General features: G+C 51.4%; 5 protein-coding genes across 5 annotated transcripts; 2 read left to right on the forward strand and 3 right to left on the reverse strand.

Annotated features, from left to right (window-relative positions):
- Window positions 1–1976: 1976 nt before the first annotated feature.
- Window positions 1977–4385, reverse strand: MFIFM68171_08509 (L-amino-acid oxidase-like protein; the record flags this gene model as incomplete). The annotated part of the gene is made up of 6 exons (XM_071063929.1): window positions 1977–2044; window positions 2096–2189; window positions 2268–2990; window positions 3051–3175; window positions 3261–3926; window positions 4007–4385. The coding sequence occupies 6 exons, from the start codon at window positions 4383–4385 to the stop codon at window positions 1977–1979; spliced, it is 2055 nt and encodes a 684-aa protein (XP_070920030.1).
- Window positions 4386–6143: 1758 nt separating this feature from the next.
- MFIFM68171_08510 (Fumitremorgin C synthase) lies at window positions 6144–8073 on the reverse strand (the record flags this gene model as incomplete). The annotated part of the gene is made up of 4 exons (XM_071063930.1): window positions 6144–6615; window positions 6716–7095; window positions 7166–7603; window positions 7726–8073. 4 exons carry the CDS (start codon window positions 8071–8073, stop codon window positions 6144–6146), a joined length of 1638 nt encoding a protein of 545 aa, XP_070920031.1.
- Window positions 8074–11645: 3572 nt separating this feature from the next.
- OPT6 (oligopeptide transporter 6) lies at window positions 11646–14407 on the forward strand (the record flags this gene model as incomplete). Its single annotated transcript, XM_071063931.1, has 3 exons — window positions 11646–12159; window positions 12233–12426; window positions 12479–14407. 3 exons carry the CDS (start codon window positions 11646–11648, stop codon window positions 14405–14407), a joined length of 2637 nt encoding a protein of 878 aa, XP_070920032.1.
- Window positions 14408–17332: 2925 nt separating this feature from the next.
- MFIFM68171_08512 (RTA1 like protein-domain-containing protein) lies at window positions 17333–18515 on the forward strand (the record flags this gene model as incomplete). Its single annotated transcript, XM_071063932.1, has 3 exons — window positions 17333–17572; window positions 17635–18144; window positions 18201–18515. 3 exons carry the CDS (start codon window positions 17333–17335, stop codon window positions 18513–18515), a joined length of 1065 nt encoding a protein of 354 aa, XP_070920033.1.
- Window positions 18516–18844: 329 nt separating this feature from the next.
- MFIFM68171_08513 (Pisatin demethylase) lies at window positions 18845–20840 on the reverse strand (the record flags this gene model as incomplete). Its single annotated transcript, XM_071063933.1, has 7 exons — window positions 18845–18931; window positions 18986–19048; window positions 19113–19731; window positions 19878–20236; window positions 20299–20396; window positions 20456–20554; window positions 20633–20840. The coding sequence occupies 7 exons, from the start codon at window positions 20838–20840 to the stop codon at window positions 18845–18847; spliced, it is 1533 nt and encodes a 510-aa protein (XP_070920034.1).
- Between the last annotated feature and the right edge of the window lie 1907 nt (window positions 20841–22747).

Consider the following 22747-nt stretch of genomic DNA (forward strand, 5'->3'; position numbering starts at 1 on the left):
GCCCCAGGGGCCGTGTTTGATACTTGAGCAAGTAGATACATTCAGACGGTCATTTCCAGTGATATGAATCCTTCTCGGGATTATCAGTTCACTAGTACTTTACCTTCCATATCAGAACTCCAACCCGCTATCGAGCAACATCAAAGACGGCATCGCCAGTAACGAAGCAAATTGGAAGAACTAGAAAAAGCAACTTTACAAGAGAAAGGTAAAGGGACTCCATCTGGGGCTAGTGACGCGACGGCTAATAGAATTATGCCCTCTCGTATCCCGCTGTAATTATCTATAAGCTGAACTAAGCCAATAACCGACGCAATGCTCGATATCCGAGTGCGTGACGCTTGGGGATGATGGGTTCTTTGTCGGTAGACTTTGACCTACCAATTCCGGACTTCTTGTGACGCAGCTCGCGCTGACTGGTTCAGACCTTACCAGTTGTTATTTGTACACGTAGTCTTTGTCGTGGCTCTACTTTGCCTCACCCCGCATTCTCAGCCACCGCCGTAGTTGGCATTGCAAGGTTTGAGCAGACCCGTTGTGCTCTTGCTCAAAACTTCTAGCATGCAACAACTCCAGACCCGGTTGGGTGTTGTGTACTGTTTACAGCATGGCCAGGCCAGTCGTTGCGCTCTTGAGCTATGCCTGCGTATTGCTTCTCTCCCACGGAATACGAGGAGGAGCCTCTTTGGGTGTTGTGCAACCTAAAAAGACCATGTTTGCCGCCCAAGCGCCTGCACTGCGCGGGATCCCTCGACCCCTCCCAACAGCCGCTCCAGCTCTCGACAACTCAATGCATGGTTTGAGCAGACGCCAAGCTAGAACCACAGATTGCGCTTATGTCCAGGGAAACATTAGTGCGTCCTGTTTCCGTCAAGTTGGAATCTGCATCATCCGAGATTGCTAATTACCAAGTCCTGTATGTGCAGACAATCCAATTCAATGCAGCGATGGTCTGATATGTAGCACCGACCAAGGCCACGTGGGCTGCTGTCCCACAACCAATGCCTGCGATATTCCCACAGCCTGCTTAGATTTCGACGCCTATTACAACGGATTGTGCAATAGCGCCGGGCCCCTGACTTATTGCTGGTGAGTGTTGAAAATCCGATCTCCTTCCCCTCTTATCGCCCTTCTTGATTCGAAAACATTTTTCCTCCAGCAAAGCGCTAATCACTAGGCCATCCTCATCCTATAGCAGCGACTCTGCCTCGAGGTTTTGCAACATATTAACATATGTTGATCTGCCCTACCAATCCGTTATCGGTTGCGCCCCAAGCCAGCTGGCGGCCCCCTTGTATGCCGACCCAACGGGCACAAGCAGCTCTCGCGCCTCGACAACGACATCAACAACCAAACCGGCCCCCCAGAGCAGTAGCACCCCAGTCGGGGCCATCATAGGCGGGGTTGTTGGAGGTATTGCAGCACTGGCTGTGTTTACCGCTGTCATCGCCTTCTTGGTATTACGGAAGCGCGAGAGAAAGAGAAAACAGGGGGGTGCAGCAACCGGAAGCACACCGCAAGATCCCATAAGAAGCCCCCCGATGCTCAGCCAGCCCTACCAAGAGCCGTTTGACACCCACAACAGCGTCTTCATGCCATATAATGTAAACGGCATGTATGGTCCTCCGAGTCCTGGATTCGTACTTCCTTATAATCGGTACAGCCCGTATGGAGAGCGCGGTCCAGCCAGCCCAAGCTCAAACTTTAGGAGCCCTTCCGAACCGGCGCCGGTGGAGATGGCAGCAGAGTTAACGGCTGAGAGGACGGGGCACGAGATCGGTCATTCAAAATAGGACGGTATGCGGGAAATTCCCCGACAGGCGGTGTGAAGAACAAAATTTATATAATTCACGACACTTTGTTTACTCGATGCATTGTTATTATTCTATGCACTCGCGACCTAGTAATACCGAAGTGAGCATAATCGACACAAGACGTGCATTACCAGAACTCAAAGGATTTTCTTATCCAAGCGTTCAAATGTCGATCCACCTTGCCATCCACTTATTCACAGCCTCCTTAGCCTCGTCGACCAACCCAAGCTCTACAGCAAGTTAGTCGCGGTCCCTCCCTGAAATTTGCGTCGAGCGCTTACCAAGTAGCAACTGCACCGCTCCTCGGATGCCGGACTCCAGTGCCGACGCAATCCACCCATGGGTGTAGCTTGTATGCTCGCCAATGAAGATAAGCTGAGGCGTCAATATTTGTCAGCCAACCAAGAGAATAAGGGCCAAAGGAGTTTCATGGAGAAATAGAAAGGGCCTCACCCCGTCATAAGTCTTGAAGTACTCCGGGATATACAGTTGGTGCTGTCCCACACTGGGATCCGCCCAACCTGCCGCTTCCAACGGATCTAGCTCCCAACATTTCCGGTTGTATTTTCCCGTATACAATTTCCTAGTCTCTTCACCATGGATCTCCGTCATGGCATCCAACACAAACCTGACGTGGTCCTCCTCAGATAGCGACTTGAGCCAGCCATCAAGCGAGTAACTAGCCAGAATTGTTGCTTTCCCGGTTCCGTTGATGTCATAGCTCGGGTAGCAGATGGATCCGATTCCCGGGATATCAGAGGTCGTTGAACAACCACCAACAATGGGGTTGGTGTAGTGTTCCCAGAAACGAGATGAGTACTCGAGTGCGACCTTGCACGCAGAAGCGTAGCCGAGGTTATGGATTGCGTTGTTGATGGTCGTAGGGAGAGTGAAGGGGAGGCGCCAACTGCGGACGACTGAGAAAGGGGCAGAGACGAGGGCGTAGTCGTAAGCAGAGGTGTGCAGCTGGGAGTTTCTTGGATTCGAGTTGTCACGCCAATGGAGTTGAACTTTGGAGCCTTCTCGCTTTTTGCCAGGGACAAACCGAATCTGTTCAATCTTGCGGCTCATACGGGTGTCTTTACTCACAAGGGGATGGAAAGAAAGGGGGAGACGGTTGAGGCCGCCGTTGATGGTTCTCCAGGTCGCAGCGCGAAAAGAGAGTCCCTCGTAGATCTGGGCAGTAGCGTCTGTCAGGTCCATTGCTCTTTTACGTAGTTCTTCGCCACGACTCACAGTGTGCCAGAAAGACCTTCCACCACCGCGGTTGACATCCGTATCGTTGAGGCTGGCACCTAGATAGTTGACCATGAAGGCAAACTCAGACCAGACGTCGCCTCCCAGCCCTTTCAAGCCATTCTCTATTATATGTAGATGAGCAGGTCAGCAACATTTACCAAAGGATCCGTACAGTTTGTAAACAAGGGCCGGGATTGCGCCACCCACCAATCCAGTATTTGTGGGCCTTAAACATGTTTCGAGCGACCTCAGAGTAGAATTCAGGGCCAGGTAAGTTCTCTAGCACAGCAGAGACAACTTGTTCTGTCGATTCATCCAATACTTTGATAGGGCCCCCCAATGAAGGATCCGCCTCGATCTGCGCGACAGTGGGTGGTAAACCTGTGGGAAGCCTGAAACCATTCCTATAAACCAGCCCATTTGGATTGTTCTGAATCCATGGGATGAAATCAACGCTCAAGTTCTTATCGTTTCTGTTGATGCGGTTCATCTCTGCCGCCAGCTGGAAGACGATCTGGTGGTCTGAAATATTGAGGATCTCGTTTGTAGTCGGGTCCTGATAGGTGTAAGGAAAACGCATAGGACCCATTTCTTGGTACGAGTAGTCGAAGGGTCCGCCACTGAGGTACTCGGTATGCACCCTGCCCCCGAGGCGCTGACTTGCCTCGATGATCTCGAGGTTCTTCATACCGGCTTGATGTAGGATGAGGTAGCACATGAGTCCGGACATGCCGGCTCCTACGATGGCAACCTCTTTGGACTTGGCCGCTTTCACATCCACTGGACTGGGCTGTTTGTTTTCCAGTAGTGCCACGCCCTCAAACCACGGCCCGAGGATGTCAACGCCGGTAGAGTTGTCCATGGGAATTCTTTCTGTATCCCGCGATATTGCTTAAGTAGTCTGATAACTTTGGATATACAGCAGTAATCGCTATGCAAGGGTAGTCACGTACCAGCTCGCTTATTAGCTCTTCGACGATGACGTTGTTGGAGTTGTTGCGGCTCGCTCCGGCCGACGAGAGTGCCCGCTGAACTCCAAGCCGAAATGCAGCCACCAGAATCGGTCTCTTCTGGGAGGACCCACACCAATCGTGCCGAATGGTCCCTAACGCTATCTGCTTCCCCGAGAATGTGGTGGGCATCGTGAGCTGATGAAGATGAACAGGATCCGTAGGTGACGGTGATGGGACCGCCAACCGCTTTCTCAATTGAGAGATGAACATTTGCAAGGCGAGATGTTACCGCTGCGCGGGTCTCTAGCTTGACAGGTAGGTCGGTTGATGCAGCGATCGCCCCGCCTAAGAGGAAAAATGAGAGAGCCAGTCCAGTCATCTTGGGGAGAAATTGCAGCAAAGGTGCCTTGGAATATCTCTGGGCAGAGGCAAGCTGACAATGAGGTGAATCCAGATATACTTATTAGGCACACGGATACCTTGGAACTACAGGGATTTCAAATCGCGCCCTGGCTGTATCGTTGGAGTGGCCGAGCCCTAGCTAGATCAGGATGCACAGCCTCGTGTCAGGGAAGGCGACTATCCTCTTGTTATCCTTGACGAATCACAAACCCCGTGGCCCAGTTCGGGGTCACGCAGCGCTGTCTCGTATCAATAAATTGTACTGTACCTACCTTATGTTAGGGGGGTTACCCACTCTGGAATGTCGGCTTCATATTAGAGCTGAACCAGACTTTTTTTCACAAGACAAAAGAGTGTTACCGCGGTTATTCGGTTTCCTCTTTCCGTAAGCATCGCACGGCCCTCCAGAGAGCAAACGGTCGTGAGTTCTCTGCCCCCCCTCCCCCCCCCCCCCCCCTCCCCCCCAACCCCCCAACCAATGAAAAAGAACCCCTCCCCCAGATTGTTCGTTATGACCTGACCTGAAGGCCGGGATAAGTAGCACAAATAACCACTTTTCATTACAACAAAACAAGTAAATTGGATTCCGCTACAAGATATCCCTTTAATACTTAATTTCCTTACGTTCAGGGTATCTAATTTTTCTGACAATTGAGCTGGACCCCTGCCCGAAGATGCACGCTGATAAACACACAAACAAACAAGGGTTAACCTGTATTAATGTGGCGCTGAGATTCCGCAAGGAGCCACACGCTAAACTTACCTCAGGTTCTGATACCACGCAACCCACCTCGACGCGCCCTTCGCAAGACACGGGTAGATCCTGTAGCTAGTTCTCGGGACGGCTTTCTCCCAAAATGGCTGTCAGGGATTTTAATCCTCGAGGATGATGTCGGGACTATCACTGCTGTGTATCGGGGCTATCGCTGCTGTGTCTCGGGGCTATCGCTGCTGTATATCGGGGTCTTTTGGTGCATGCTGACCGCGTCGCCATCCACGCGGTGAAACCACTGTCCGAACGATTGGGCAGAGTTGATGGAGTGTGGGGGGACAGAGAATGACTCAGTTTCAGGTAATACAGCACAAAAAGACTCGGATCCCAACTTCGGGTCGAGACGGCTTCTGTATCCCGGGTCATTGCCGACGAAAACCGAGGGCTACATCCTTACGATGAAGGTGAGACTGTTCCGAGAGCTTCTTATGCTGGGATCATAACTTGTCATCAAAGTCTGATGTGGCTGTGTTTCGATGGACACCCAATGACTCGCCGAAGCATTCTGAAGGCAGCTACGAATTTTCTGCCGGTAAACTCGTCCTCGGTAGGTATTGTATATGGTAACCCAAGTAAGAGGTCGCTCAGGGTTGTGATCGAATTATATGATAGACTTTCACTGCTAGCAAACAGCCAATCATGACGCCCTAACGTAGTTAGCTGTTGAATGAAACAAGAACGCCCAGTGACTTTCCTAGCGACATAGGAAAACATCTTCGACTACGTGTTTGTTTATGTTAGAAGCGAGCACCATACTGGACGGAATGTAAATCTCGACAGTTTCATAGCGCCACACTGCATCAACGCAGGGTATAGCTTTGGGAACTTATGAACTTCTCTTTCTCCATATGCATTAATTATTCAGGTTACGACATATACTGTTATTTTAGCCAGAGATGCTTAACATTAGAACGTCATTGCGCTACAGCAGACTATAATCGATAAGTACGCCCTGTCCTCAGGTTACACCAAATCAACTTTCGTATCTGACTTGTAGGTCGTAAACGGCATCCCGGCAGGAACTTCCTTCCATTGCTCCTCTTCGTCAAGAAGAGCCATGCACTCTCCCCATGCTTCCCGCACCTTAGCTGCCCGCAGTTCGCTCCGTGGTGTGATCTTGAGAGGAAATGGTCGCGGCTGCATGAGGAAGCCACCGATCAGATCGTCCTGATTGGGAATTATCTCATTTCCGTCCTCATCGACAGCCGTGGAGAAATCGAATGCCCACACAAGACGAGCGATGGCGAGGAACATGGAACGATCGACAACATGCATCCCCTCGCAGATACGTCGTCCCGCGCCAAAGGTGAAGTGGTCTCGCTTTGAGACGTCTGCGCTCTGTGCCGATTCGCTCGAGCCCGCAAAGTCGTTCATATAACGCGAGGGGTCAAAGACCCGTGGGTTCGGGTGTCGGTGGGGATTCATGTGAACAGCCCTGTGTTTGCGTCAGGAAAGGCTTGCGATCCAGATCGATTACGAAGTGACACAGGTATAGTGGGGGGGCGGTGGCCGACAAGGGGAGATAAAGCACTGACCAGACGTTGTAGACAACACTTGCTCCCTTGGGAATCCTGTAACCCATATACTCATCTTCTTGAATGACGGCGTGTGGCACGCCGAGGATTGCCGTTGGCATCCACCGCAGGTTTTCTTTGACGCAAGCACGTATGTACTGCGCTCCGGGTTGCTCCATATCCGTGATATTCGGAAATCTCTCGCCACATACGTCATCAATCGCAGCCTGTGCCTTGCGCTGAGCCTCAGGATATAAGACCATGGCCTGGACGAAGCCCGCTAGCGTTGAAGCAGTCGTGTCAGAACTGGCTTCTAACGCTGTGCCGGCTATCATCCCGCACATATCGTCGGTAAACCCTTCTTCCTCCTGCCCCTTGAAGAGACCGACACAGAAACATGGCTGATTAAAACTGTGATCAGCAGCCGTTCTTTATCACTTGATGAGGAATAGTAAGAGACGTTAATTCTACCTTTGCTGTCCCCTCCTTCACTTTCTTCTTTGCGTCTAGCCAAAGACTGGTGTTGAGAGAGAACGTGTACTGCTTCAACACGAGGGCGTGGTGATACAACGGTCTCGCGAATTTGGGCAGGGATCGTAACACAGGAAACACGTCGAGAAGGGCGGCTGCTCCAGCACCGGTGACAGCACTCCACTTCTCCACGCTCTCATACAACTGTAATAGCCTGGGATCGTCAATCTTGGGTGTCCGGAATCCGTAGATGATTTGCGTAGCTAGTGAGTTGGTATATCGCCGGATATGGTCAAAGACAAGGTGTGGTTCGTTCAAGATTGCGATCATCATTGATGCGCTCTCGAGATCTTGGTAAGGTACGTAGGACTTCGCAGCCTTCAAGTACAGAAGATTGTGGAATAACTTGCGGATTCGGCGCCAGATTTCTCCGTACTCCTGCGTTGAAAAGAAAAAGGACGTAAGCGACGGCCAGGAAGCGCAGATGCATTGGTCGGACATATAATAAAAGAAGGAAGAAGTAAAAAAAAAAAAAAAAAAAAAAGCGAAAGGAGACTAACCATGAGGAGCATGCGGAGGCCGCCGCTCGCCAGGGAGCTGATATACATGTCTGGCCTTGACGAATAGATTGCGCTTCGCTTGTCGAGCAAGTCTTTGATAGCAACGTCGGATGACAAGACGATCATCACTTGGGTCCCCAGAATGAGTGAATAGATCGGCCCATATTCCTCAGCCCATTTCTTAAACTGAACATGTGAGTCCTTGGCGGGGATCTGGTGTAGATTCCCAAGGATGGGGAGCGTCGGTGGCCCTGGCGGGTAACCTTCTGGCCTTCGCCCGACGTTCCTTAACTTGAAGATCGCCAAGGCCGCGGCGGTGATCAAGATGGAGAGGTACAATGAAGCCATTGTTGTTCGGTATTGAGGCTGTAAGACAAGCAAATCGATGGACTGATCGGGCGAGGCGCGGGGACTAGAATGCTTATAACAATGGATGGGAGGCTGCCGGCAATGGCGTGCCGATCTGGATTCTGGAAGCGGTCACATTCCGCGTGCGAGGGTAACCCAGCAGTTCTGGAGCAACACCCCCTGCCGTGAGGAAACTTAACGGATAAGGGAAATGGTTTCACGAACCCCGCAGACTGACGTGGAGAGTGCAAATCACTACTTGTTATCCTTTAGTTAGATGGAGGGTACCATCTCAAAAGGAGGGGCTCTAGCTAGAGCGGTTGGGCCCAAGGTAAGCAGACTGTCCTGTTAGTGTTGATTATGCAAGCTATATATTTTCTTGTGCATGCCTTGATCGTCACTAACGGACGCCCCCGGTTACTTTTGGCCCCAACCTCTGTACCTGCATCAATTCTAGGCTCGACGGGGAAAGTGTACAACGTAAGCCTGGGTCGAAATGCTCGCTACCTATCCTTGCCAATATGCAAAAACCTTGCATACGACCAATTAGCTCGTCCCTAATGTGCATCTGTGGATGCGATCAAAGGCCGATGTAATGGCACGTCGCAGGATGTGCAATTACTATACATACCCTCCTAAACACCAGCGGATAAACAAATGTCAGCAATGGAACAAACACAAATCTAGAGCTAAACTTGGGCATAGATCCTTCTCGCGTAAGGATAAGCATGGTGTACGCTCGAGGGAACCCGACAGCATTTTATATCCGTAACGCTGTAACGCTGTTTCTCGAAATCCCCCTTTCCTGGCGATTCCTGCAATGCACCACGTGTAACCACCTAGCGGTCTTAATACGACTACTTGTTGAGCTCGTAACTGGATACGAAACGGGCAGCCCTGCGCTACGCGAGCAACTCTCCAAATTTATTCCCTTAAACTTAGCATCCTCCCACGAATGCTCAATCAGAGCTCGTAAACCGCTAAAGCAATATGATCACTCTCATAGCACCCAGTCATGAACTTACGGCCCCATTCACCAATTAGGGAGCTCGCCAATGGAACTCCCCTTCCTCCGACGGGCCACTAACATCACCTTCACCGTTGCCTCCCGCATCCACAGCAACCCATCCACATCCGTCGTGAACACAGCCGCCACCGAACCATCCACGAAAGACGCTACCTGCGGAGCCCCAACATTTCTCCCTTGCCGGGGCTGATACACTACCTGCCTCGACACCAAACTTGCCCCGCCGTCGTACGACAACACTGCCTCGATCGAAAATGTCCTCCGCCGTGTCGTCCGTATAACAACGCACCATTCAGTTATTCATTCTTCCAATCCCATATATTTGCTATGCCGATCGTCTCGCCACAGAGCAACTCGCTCGCTCCGGCCACTTGAACAGGAGGGGAGGACCATGTCTTGACGTAATTAGTGCTCCACGTAAAGCACACTGTCTTGATCGGTGGATCGAATCCCCGCGAGAAGAACCGTTAGATTCCTCGGTGGTCCCTAGTCAAGTGAAGAATGGCTCCCGAGAACCCATAGGCCCGGTTTTCTCATTCCCGGGACTGGAAGCCCCATGAGCGACGGCCATCAGTGGATTGGCAGATAATGATGTGGCAGTGTACCGGTTGGCCAGATGGGGAAGATCATCGCTGCTGAAGGCGGCAAGGGTGATTGGTGCTTGGTCGAGCCCGAAGGGATCTCGAGCAGGGAGAGGTTATCGCAATCGCCATGAGAACGAGCTACTTCGCCGTACGAATAAATCGACGTCTTCCAGTCGCCAACGCTTCAGGAATCGAGAGGATGGTTTTTCCATTGGAGCTAAAGGCTGTGAAGTTGAGCAGGATGGCGCCGTCGGAAAGGTGACATAATCGGGGGTTATGTTTCATGAACTGGGTGGACGAGGCGCTCTTCTCGCGCGACATGGAATTTGAGAGCGGCGGAGCAAAGGGAGGATGGAGCGTTTTCTGCGAATTGGCTGGTCATGGCTGGGTGCTAAAGGCTTACGGCGATCGAGATAGCGATGAAAAACTTTGGCGATAAATTGGATTTAAGTGCTAGTTATAGATAGACATACGTGGAGTAGAGTCGGTGTGCCGTGAGTTATCCACACACATTCAGTGTTGGCTGGTGTAAAAGGAGATAAATTCTCGAGCCGACTTGATACTGATAGCAATATTTATTCCTATAATTATTGGAGCGCTGTTAACGGATGACGGGCCCAGCGACTCTCGGATCATGCTTCCCTTTATCCTGTAGCAAGCACACTCCCATTCAGCAAGCAAGTTTAGGGGTCTAGAAAGTGGATTTTGCTCGCCCTGGTTATATCGAGACCTAATAGAAACGGTTTATTCCTAGACTAAGGGCGAAACTTTCCTGTTGCAAGTAGGTTGCACTAGATAGCATTGATGCAAGCCCCTTTCATAGTAGTAACCAATATGAAATCGACAATTGACGGAAGATACAAACTACCTTAGGTATCGGAGGCTCTCTTTAAAGCCATTTTGGGCTTATTGCAATCTCCCGAACGAGTGAGACTCGTAAACCCAGGGTCAAGCGACCGGAGACGCAGATTTGAGAAGCCGTATCTTCAGCTGGTACCCAACCTGAACACCAAGTCGTTTCCGGAGACGCCATTATTAGACATAGTTAGAATCGACGTTTATCACCCGAAACGCTCTAATCAGGGGCCAGTGCTACCTTGCGAGAAGATACATTTCGTCAGTCCATATAATGAGCAATATCACCCGATGAAGAAACGTAGAGCTGGAGTTCGGGCTGCTAAATGCTTTCCCGTGGGTCCCGAGATCGTCAATTGTTATGCTACGCGCACCTAGAGTAATTTTCAACATTGAGAAAGAAGGGAAGGGTTGTGCATCGGAACCTTCGTTGTGAACGCTCTTGACAGGATGGTATTGATTAGTAGCAGTACATCCGTCTCTCATTTGCAGCGTGCGTGAGGAGTAATGTTACGGTGAACTCGTACATTGGTCCCTGAGGGACTGGCTGGTGCCCCCTCCCTCGCCCCCTCTTCCCCTCTTCCTAATCCGAATTCACCACCGGTGCATTCGCTTCTCAATCCAAGTCCAGCGCATACCAACCCTACTGCCATCTTGGAGTGTCTCCTTCCGTTTCAAGGCTAGTGGCGTATGTCGGCAGATATTAAATGAGTATCTCTAAACGCTCACCACAAATCACAGGTGAGGCCGTACTACATCCTGGGCTCCAGATAATATGCAAGATGTATGTTGCCAAACCCCCGCACTTGGCTCTTTACGGGGAAGGGATCGCCATATCCCGTTTCATGCAACGTTGAACATAGCCGGGATAGCAATACACCCGCGTGACGGTCCTGATCCCGGCACCGCCGTTCGCAAATACGAGCTTAGCTCTGGTTAGAATGTGACCTAGGGCACACTGTTTCAACCAAACTTTATATCCTTTTCGTTCCTCGACCAAGTTTGTAGTGTGAAACCGAGTCCCAAGTTCTCGGCCCTTCACTGTCTCTCCGGGTCCAAACCTGTCCAGGACAATCTAGAACGCCGACATCGCAACACCTGATAAGATGGCGGAGAAGGTTGGGGTTGTCGACAATGCCGAGATAGCCCCCGAGATAGAGGACGGTGATATGGAGAAGACCAAGTCTCATCCGATGGCGCAGGGACGCATCGGAGATCAGATTCCCAAAAAGCTTCTCGAGGAGTTGGCGCCAAACGGGGAAGGTGAATATCTCCTTGAAAAAATCAACAACATGACGGAGGAGGAGGCAATCTCCATCGTACAAGAATCTTACCATTTCCACGCCGACGACTGGAACTTCCCAACCGAGATGCGTGAGCGAATGCGGCGATTGCTCGAGGGACCAAAGCAATACGGCGAGTTCTACGACCGTGATCTCAGGATCGATGCCACCATGATGCGATACTCGTCTCCGTATCCGGGGGTCCGCGCGGTAGCAGACATAGTCGATGATTCGAATGTTCCAGTCGAGACCTTTCGAGCCTACTTCCTGGGCATTTCCTGGGCTGTTATTGGCACATTCATGGCCACTTTCTTCAATAGCAGATTTCCGTCCATCAGTAAGACTTCGCCGCGAATTCCCCCCAAGTCCAAGTACAGGGGCGAGTTCCGTTCTGACTCTGATCTCAAAAGCCCTCAACGGTTCCGTGATTCAAATTCTGCTGTATCCTTGCGCCAAGTTCCTTGAGTGGTTGCTTCCCGACTGGGGAATTACGCTCTTCGGCGTCCGCCACTCGCTCAACCCGGGCCCTTGGACCTTCAAGGAGCAAATGTTCGCAACCATCACGTATAACATAGCCATATACACGACAAACTCGTACGGGATGGTGGGTGTGCATCACGGTCGGACCGAACGTCCTGTGACTGACGGGCCACTAGATCCTGGTCCAGAAGATGGACGTTTACTACGGACTGGACTTTGTCTCGTTCGGTTACCAGCTGATGCTGACTCTCTTCGTCCAGCTAATGGGCATGGGATTTGCCGGCTATCTGCGCCGATTCAGCGTGTATCCTGTCAAGGCTCTCTGGCCGACTGTCTTGCCCATCATTGCCATGAACAGAGCCTTGACGCGCCGTGAGCCAAAGGAAAACATTTACGGCTGGACCATCTCGCGATACAAGTTTTTCTACATATGTACCGTCGCCATGATTGTTTACTATTGGCTTCCCGGATACCTATTCACGGCCTTGTCGACGTTCAACTGGATGACATGGATAGCGCCTGAAAATCTCACGCTTGCAATACTCACCGGCTCCTCGCTAGGTCTCGGCTTGTTCAACCCCATAACCACATTCGATTGGAATGTTGCCACGAGCTCGTACGCAGCGCTTGCCCGGCCGTTCTTCAGCACCTGCACCGAGTACTGCGGGGCCCTGCTCGGTGCCGCCATCATCCTGGCCATCTACTACAACAACATGAACCACACGGCCTATCTACCCATCAACTCAAGCTCGGCCTTTGCAAATGACGGCAAACCATACATAGTGCAGAATGTGGTGGTGAACAACAAACTTGACGAGGCCAAGTACCAGAATTACTCGCCCCCTTTCTACTCAGCAGGCTACATCCTGACGGTCGGCGGCAACTTCGCTTTCTACCCGGTCTACTTCCTTTACATCATGGTCGACCAGTGGAAAACCGTTGGCCAAGCATACGTCAACTTTTACAAAGGCCTGCGCCACGGCAAGGGCAACTACGAAGGTGCCATGGATGTGCATAGCCGGCTCATGTCGCAGTACCCCGAAGTTCCCGACTGGTGGTTCCTCCTCATCCTTGTCGGCGCCATCGTCGTCTCTGTCATCTTTCTCACCATCTACCCTCTTGACACGCCTGTATGGCTGGTCTTTCTCATGATCGGGATCAACCTCGTCTTCGCAGTGCCATTGTCCCTCCTTTCGGCCACGACGGGCACGAACCTCGGCCTGGGCGCCTTGATCCAGATCCTCACTGGTTACCTTCTGCCGGGCAACCCCAACGCCTTCCTCTTTGCGCAGACACTCGGCTCGTGGGCGCTGGCCGGGTACGGGGATAACTACGTACAGGACCAAAAGATGGCACACTACGTCAAGATCGCGCCCCGGGCGGTCTTCCGCAGCCAGATCGGCACCATCATCATCACCTGCTTCGTCGCCGTGGCGACGCAGAACTTCATCATGGAGAATGTCAAGGGGTTGTGCACCCCTGACCAGCCCAGCCGATTCACATGCGCGAACGACGGTGCACCCCTGTATGCCAGCTCCCTGATGTGGGGTTTGCTCGGGTCGGAGCGCATGTTTAATGCCATGTATCCGTTGTTCAAGTGGTGTTTCCTGATCGGGACCGGAATCTCAGTGGTTTTTCTTCTCGGCCAGGGGCTTGGGCCGAAGTATCTCCCCGGCGTGAAGGAGAGACTCCGTAGTAGACTACGGCCAAGGACCTTTGCGTTGCTGGATAAGACGCTTTTCCCCTTTGTAGCGTCGCTGCTCTGGCTGAACCCAATCCTGGTTATTCAGGGGATACAACACTGGGCGCCATCAAACCTCTCATACAAGACACCGGGTTTTATTCTGGCCTATATCTTCATGTATTTGATACCCAAGTATCGACTGGCGTGGTGGGAGAAGTACAATTACGTCCTATCGGCCTCGTTGACTGCCGGTGTAGCCGTCAGCGCGCTCATCATCTTCTTCGCAGTGGGGTACAACCCCGTCAGGCTGGACTGGTGGGGCAACAGGGTCAGCTATGCTGGTGTTGATGGGAGGAACGTAGGCATCTTGCCGATCCCAGATAGGGGTTATTTCGGCCCGGAACGGGGCAGTTTCCCGTAGTGGGACTCCCTGTTAGTCTAAGACTCATACGCGATGGAATCACAGAGTCGAAAATTCATCAAACCTTCCCTAAGTGACAGACATTGTAGTACACCCTGCCTTTTTTGGACAGATTCGTACTTAAGTTTCTACCGTAAGTGTCGCGCTCAAGAATGGACTTGGCGAGCTCTCCAGCTCCGTGGAGCATCTACAACATCGACACCTGAGCTCTGTCAGCCACTTATCTTGTATTTAAGCTGTGTCTTCTTTTCCTACTGCAGTAGTAGATAGGGTCAGACTTCAGTTCAACAAGTGCACTCCCCGCAACGTCTAACGAGCTCCCCGCACCCGTGACAGTGAGAGCAGCAGTGGCAATCATACCTCTGATGGAAAGAGCAGGAAGAATGTGAAGCCGAAGGAAAAAAAAGACGGAAGTTGTACGAGTTTGAGAGAGGGAGATTGAGGTTGCGGTAAGCGCAGCCGCTACGCCTCAGCTCGGGAGAAATACAGAAAGTAGGTCTGATTTAGTCCCTGGTGGCAGGGCTACCTAGCCGGGGCAGGGGGGGTCTTGGTCATGATGTTGCTACAGAGTATACCCTGACCGTATCGCCGAGCGCTGGCAATGGCACCTCTACTAGTAACATAATGACACCAACATTCTGGGATTTCCAGCGCTGGGCTATACAGTCTAGGTGATGATAGATTACCCCCTTTCCCCTGCTAGGTACTCCAAATTGCTTCTCCGCGACCTCATAATCCTGCACCCATGCCCGAAGTTAGCCGTAACTTGTGCCCGGGTTGTCCAATATGCATTGAACAGGATTGCGATAATTACTTAAGTAACCTTACAGGATGGCTGTCTCAGATAACTCAAAATGCAACGTAGTTGGAAGAGAATGGTTCGATCTTGTTGACATTATCCTAAAAGTTACAGTCAAAAAGTAGTCACACTTCCTTGGCGCCCCACACCCACTTTGATACCCTCTCTACAGGAACAGCCACAACACAGTCAAAACTAGGCTAAATTGAACGCAGACTTGATCAAATTGAAGGTATTTGACTAGGCTTCAATACTTGGTATACCAGCCTTGTACCTTACGCACTGCAGCCGGGCGCCTATGCATAGACTAGATCAGCTTGTCTATCAAGTCCTGGGGCACCCTATCCCACGCCTCCCTCAGGGCCGCTTCTACCTTTGCGATATTGGCCTCATTTTTCTTGAGTAAGTGTAGGTCTGGGAAGTCCCTACGTAGGATTTCCTTCATTTTCTTCCAGACGTGCTCAATCGGGTTTAAATCTGGACTGTGGTGGGGTGTTCCATTACCCAGATTCCATGCCGTTCAAGCCAATCCTTCGTCTTGCCTGCCGTATAGATTTTGGCGTTATCCTGAAGAAAAAAAGTGCCAGGGCGATAGCAGGGAGCCAGACCCTCCTCCAGAGCCCAGATATAGCTATTAGCTGTATATCCTTGGCGCGGGGTATCGGGATCCCTGGTCATGATTACCAAGGGGGACCTCCCCGCTATCCATATGATCCCCTATACTATGACTGTAATCTCAGCCTTGACGTGGGCCTGGATATTGACGACCTCCTTATCGTATTTGCTCTCTAGGGTGCGAAAAACCCAGCCATTAGGGGTATCCGGGGCAGTAGCGACGGACGACTCATCAGAGTAGGCCCCCTAAATTCAGGGGCGTCAGCAGGTTCTATAACATAGCCTAGGTAAATCGGCTTACCTCCATCAATATCGCTTCCTTATGCTTCAGGTTTTTTGTATATGCAAGCCGATTAGCCGCTCTTTGCTTGTTAAGGGCGATACACTTGATAGACCTGAATTTACGCTTGAAATATCTACCTAGGATCTTGCGTAGGGTGTTCTTCGTCACGCCTACAGGGCAGGAACCAACCAAGGCAGCTCAGCTCATATACGGGTTCCTTTTTACCATCCGAACCATATACTGGATAGTATTGGGGCTGAGCTTCCTTGGACGGCCCGAACGAGGCGCAGTTTCAACGGTACTGCGGTTGTGGAAGCGCTATACTGTACGGGAGACACAGGCTAAACTGCAGTCAAAGTTGTCGGCCACAATCTTCCGAGGGACTCCAGCCATCCGAGCCGTAACAATTGAAGCCCGTTCTTCAGGAGTAAGGAACTTCCTTCTCCCTCCTATAGAACGGACATTAGGGTTTAATTCAATACCAAAGGCACGCATTTTGGCCCAGAATTGACAAAGTTATGGTTGTTTGAAGTAGGAGGGTAGGATTGGGAGGCGTTGTGGGACGCGACCGCGTTTGGGTGGGTGGGGAATGTGACTCTACATTTTGACCCTGACTGTAGAAACCGACACATAATCCATCCTCCAGTGAGCTCTCTTGCCTTGGTACGGTCGTTTTTCAGAAAGACGATTAAACCTTGGTGGCTGCAGCTCAACACGCCTCGCGGCCCAGCCGGGGTTGCGTCATTAAGGTATTCATATCCAGCGCTCCTAGGGCTGCCAAAACAAGTCATAAACGGAGAGTCAATGCTGAGAATCTGTTCTGAGGCTTTGTGCAGTTTGGCCGCCATCTCGACTTCTAATTTGGTGGTTGGAACCAATCAGGTGCGCCTGGATTCACGGAGGATGGGCAGTGCGATTGCGTTGGCGGTGTGGCACGGTTAGGACGCGCGTACACTCGCAAAGGGGTTGCGCCAAATTGTTTTGCACCAAATAAGAGGCCAAACCCTGTCAGACTGCGGGGCCCAAACAGGGAGGTATCGGTGGGAGGCAGACCGAGGATGTTGTATAATAGAATACCACCAACAAACCCGACAGACATCTCGAATCGATGGGCTCAGTGTGTCTTTTGCCTTCTTTAAAATCGTGACTGGAGCATCCGAGGGCCAGCTTTGGTGCGTCCGACCAAGAATCGAAGAGTCTTCAGCCGTCACTTTGATACATAAAAGAGATGCCGGTTCACGGCCTGGCCGCAACAGTCGCCCGACTGCTTCCTCGAGAAGACTGGTACGATGACGAGGAGGAGAGCAATTGCATTTACGTCGAACCCGGCCCCAACGGCAATGTTCCTATCACGGCTTGCAACTCCTATTATAACTACGATCCTCAGTTTGCCCCTGCCGTGGCCGTGGCCGTCATTTTCGGAATATTCACAGGAATTCATGTCTTCGAGGCCATCGTCTTCAAGAAGGTCAGGACCCGCCCCCACTGATCCATGCACCACGCAGTCTAATTAACAAGTCGTGGCATCAGCGATACATGTGGGTTTTAATCATGGGCGCTTTGTGGGAGACACTTGGCTTCGTCATTCACTCCCTTGGTGCCCGAGATCAACAACAACTCGGCTATGCATTGGCATGGAACCTCCTTTTCCTACTCGCCCCGCTTTGGATCAACGCCTTTGTCTACATGACCTTTGCACGGATGGTGCACTATTGGCATCCAAAGAACAAAGTTGCGGGCCTTCGTGCAACAGCAATAGCCAGTTGGTTTGTGTTCGCCGATATTCTCAGCTTCATCATCCAGGGGGTTGGCGGCATCATGGCCGGCCCCGATGGCGATGCCAATATTATCCGAATCGGTCTGAACATTTACCTGGCCGGCATGGGTGTACAACAATTCTTCATCATCATATTCCTGGGCCTCATGGTTGCATTCCAGAGGCACTGCACGCGCACTAGTGCTGAATATTCCGCCGATGATAGAAAGCGGAGCTGGAAACCGTTGCTCTTTGCGCTCTACGCGGTATTGGTTTGCATCACGGTAAGTTTCTCCCCCCAACCTTGCTTTATTCCGTTGCTGAGCGCCTCTGGTGGCAGGTTCGTATCATCTTCCGACTTGCCGAGTTTGCCGGTGGCGTCACGCCCGATAACCCGATACCTTTCCATGAGGAGTACATCTATGCGCTCGACTGCTTTCCAATGATGGTGGCGCTCCTCATCCTCGCCATCTACCATCCTGGACGCTATTTAGTGGGTCCAGATAGCGAATTCCCTCGACTTTCGAGAAAGGAGAAGAAGGCTGCAAAGCGGGAGAAGAAGGCTGCAAAGCGAGAGAAGAAAGAGGCTAAGAAGCAGGCCAAAGAACAAAAAGGACACGAAGAGGCGGCGGCTCCAATGTCACTTGCACCGTAGGAAAGTTAGATGGCCATTGCCAGGAACCATGACTCGGCGCTAGCATGAAGACCAGCGCCGTAAGGGACACATGGCAATCTTAATAGTAATGAGGAGGTACTAAAGCACCTGAGATATCACAGTCAGCGGGATTTTTCACCGACGTGTACCATCTTGTCATCGAGCTCTGACAAGTGATCAACCTCGGCTGTAACAGGGCTTTATTTCTACGTTTTCTTCCGCGGCCCAACTGGTACTAGGTAGAACTTCTCATAATGCCAACCCACATGTCAGACCATGATGTCATCTGCATGGCGTGGCAATTTTGATATATCCCAAACCCCCCGTGGCTAGTAAGCCACATCTCGGATTTCCTCGCCCCCCTGGCCTTGTCTGCGGATGATTCGGACCCAGAAGTTGTCAATCATCCAAACGCCCTTGAGCCGTGTTAGCGTAGGCAACAGCAACTAGGCTCGTCATATTGGACATACCGCATTGCTGATATTTACTGGTTTAATAGGGTGAACAATCGAGAAGTCGAACCGTCTGAGCAACTAGCAAGATCTGTCAGCATTTATACGAACCTACGGCTCCGCTCGGTGCTTCTCAGTCGCTTACCTCAACAAAGATCTTGTTGAACTCCATCAATGCAACCGTCTTGCCCGGGCACTGCCACTTTCCATGATGGAACACAATGTCAACCGTGCTCTTCATCTTAGCTAGCTGCTCCTCGTCCACCTCAAGCCATCTCTCCGGTCTATAAACTTCAGCATCACCCCCGAACGTCTTCTTCGACTGATGCATCGCCAAAGGCGAACTCCCAATCTGTGTACCACCAGGAATAAACTTCCCGTCAATCACGTCCCCATCCGCAGGAACCTCCTTGTAGAATGTACCGGCAGCGGGGGGCAGGATCCGGAGGCCTTCCTTGATGACGGCCTGAAGATAAGGAAGCTGGCGGGCTTCAGAATCCTTGATAGGGGATGAGATCTTCCCAGAGGCAATGGCGCCATCAATTTCGGACTGGAGTCTTTTGTACGCCGGAGGGTTGGCGAGGAGGTGCAGCATAACGATGCGGATGGTCGAGGCTGAAGTGTCGTTACCAGCAACGACTTGTAAGAGAGCCTCACCCGAAGCCTCCTCCTGGTCTAGGCCATGCCGGATGAAGGAACCGAGCATGTCCGGTTGCGAGGGAGCGTCGGGAGCAAAGCGGGCCGCCACAACCTTTTTAGTTATACTATATGGAAGAGTACGTCAGTAAGCGCCTACTCCGCTTTTGGTCCGAATCCGGAGCCACGGAGAAAGAGAGAGAGACAGAGAGAAAAAGTGGGATGTGGGGGGGGGGGGGGGGGGGGGGATGCGGGGGAGGAGAAGGAAACTCACCCAATGAACGCGCCAAATCCAAGCTTGTCCGTCTCTTTTGGCAAGATCCATCGCAGAAGGGGCGACTGCATGAGGTTCGCCAGGGCAGGCACATTTCCTAGAACCATCATGGCGGGGATGGACGCGCCGGTGATTTTCATGTAGTCGTAGACGTCGCTGTCCTGCTCAAGATAGCCAAACGGTTGGCCGAATGCGAGGTCACTAATGACATCGAGGGTAAAGTACTGTGTCTTTTGAGCGAAGTCCATAGGACGGTATTGTCTACTTGTCGAGAGGTACTTGGTTTCGATCAGCTCAATGAACTTTGCGATCTGTGTCTCGATGGTGGTCTCCATGGACAGGTTCTCCTTGCCCGAGTACTGCGACGGTCTTAGCGGTCTGATGTTACACCCTCCGTTTCCGAGGCTGAACGGCAACTTACTCCAGCAACCATCTTGTTGCGGAGCCGGGTATGGGCGGCATCGTCGCGCATCGAGAACAAATTGTCCCGGGTAGGATCAAGTCGCCACGCATCGTACCCTGTGTGCTGTGTTAGCCGTCATAAAAGGGTGTAGCGCCCCCGGATACGGCGTGCTAACAGGGCCCCCGAGTGTAAGCGGACCGGACCGCCATAATCCTCCGCAAGACATCCGGGTCATCGGTAGCCAGCTCATTCGGGCCAATCCGCACGAGCGATCCTGCAGACCGTCAACATTCGGACTCTCAAAGATGTTACTCATCCCGGCCTGGGTGGCCCATGATTGCACGGTACATACCGTACTTGTCGTTGAGTTCTTTAATTGCAGCGGGCTGTTGGCCTTTGAGGGCTGTCCTGATCAACCAATACTTAGAGAAAGCGGCCCAAAATGGCCCGGGAACGTGTGAGAGACGGTGCCATTGCACGATGATGTGTAGCACAAGGGCGGCCACCAGAGCCGTCCCAATCGCAATAAGAACCGTTTTAGGATCCGCGAACGTCTCCATTACCGATGCTGCAGATCCCCGTACTGTGTTCAAGACCAAAATCGAATTGTGGCATGGCATTCCAGTCCGATCGTAGATTGACTTTGGTGCTGGCCCGGGAAACGTTACATTAGGTCGTCGAGCAGAAACCTCTCACCGCCCTGCTCGCCCTTATACTGCCAGATTAACTTATTAGCGCAATCCTTGTCCGGGATTCGGCTCTGAGTCCCGGCTTATCACATCGCACAAGATGCCAGTAAGCTTACCTACATCAGACTAACGGCAAGCGGAATACTACGAGAGCCAAGGCCGTCGTCTGACCATCCCTTCCCGCTTTGTGTCTAGGTGTGGAATTTCTGACCAATCCAACGGTGTTGTCAGAGAGAGAAAAGGGGGGGGTTCGTGGTCTCTCCTCCTCGGCTCCACGTGAGCTCTATCCGCTTGAACATTGGAATCCGAAGTATTCGAAGCCGAAACGCCGTGCAGCCCGAACGCAGTGCCCAGTCTCCCTGAGAGAGTCACCGCCAACCATCAGGATGCGCCAGCGACCGAACGGACGTGCCCAAACTTGTGCCCAATATAGGAACACGCAATGCTAATGTCCACAGCGTTGCTAATGTGTCGCGACATACGAATTTGAGGAAGGAGGTGTCATTAATAACGACGACTCGGCATTTGGAAGCGTGAACGCGAATTGCATTCCTTAAGTCCTGGCAATGTAATAATCTAACACCTGCCATCTACTCTTGTAGTTTCACTCGTCGCCAACCTTGGTGAGAGATAGATCGATTTCATTACAGTTGGGGGAACATCACCGACAACACCAAGTTAGCATGGGAGCGACTATGGCACATACCTAGCCTTTGCAGGCGTAGACGTCGCTAATGAATATGAGAATATACCTTGTCGATGGGCAAGTTAAGCGGTAAATATGTACGGCAGCTGTTTACACCAGAACCAACCGCCAGGGCCTTATAGCAAGAGCCAGAATATTTGTGTATGTCCGAGTGCATAATATGAAACAGTTAGGACTGTGGTGACTGGTTTTACACACACTTCCAATGCTACCTCGTTTGACTCGCATTAGATAAATTACCTTACATAGCCTCGCCCCGTTAAGGTGATGTAACGGGCGTTCGGCGTTGGCTGCATCACGGGCACATGGGCGATAGAGTTTGATATTCCAGTCACGGCATGGTTTAGGCTTAACAGGTTATACTAATGTGGCATATTACTATCAGATGAGCACCCCGAGACCGAAGTGTTCGGGGTTGATCTAGCACCTGTTCAACCCCAATGGTGGGTATTACTACAATAAGCAGATGCCAAAACCGTGCATTCTCCTTCATTGTCTTTTTGATAACGTATTTGATAAGCGAGCGGCGAATATAAGCGAGCGGCAAATTTTCCCCGCGACGCGAACTCTCCACCTTCAATCCTCAATTCTACCACAACAAGCCATGGCTACCCCCTCAAAAGAAGCCAGGATACTCTTGGCTCTCAAATCGATCCAAAACAGCAAAAAACCCAATGTTCTTTCCACAGCCAATATCTACAACGTTCCAGAAACAACACTTCGCTATCGACGCGCTGGTTGACCTTTACAACGCGATATACCAGCTAACTCACACAAACTTACGGATCTAGAGGAGAGTACGATTGTTCAGTATATAAGTGAGCTCTGTATACATGCATTTCCTCCTCGGCTTTATTTTGTGGAAGATATAGCCAACCGACTACTACGCAAACGCGACGCCCCTCTTGTCGGCAAACACTGGGCTCACAACTTTGTCTAATGCCAACCAGAACTCCGGACGCATTTTACACATAAATACGACTACTAAAGGGCTAAATATGAAGATCCAAAGGTTATTTGCAAGTAGTTTGCACTTATATATAATACTAAAGCTAAATACAGTATCCTTGAC

This window comes from Madurella fahalii (assembly GCF_045866475.1).
Source record: "Madurella fahalii IFM 68171 DNA, scaffold_4, whole genome shotgun sequence".
Classification (NCBI taxonomy): domain Eukaryota; kingdom Fungi; phylum Ascomycota; class Sordariomycetes; order Sordariales; genus Madurella; species Madurella fahalii.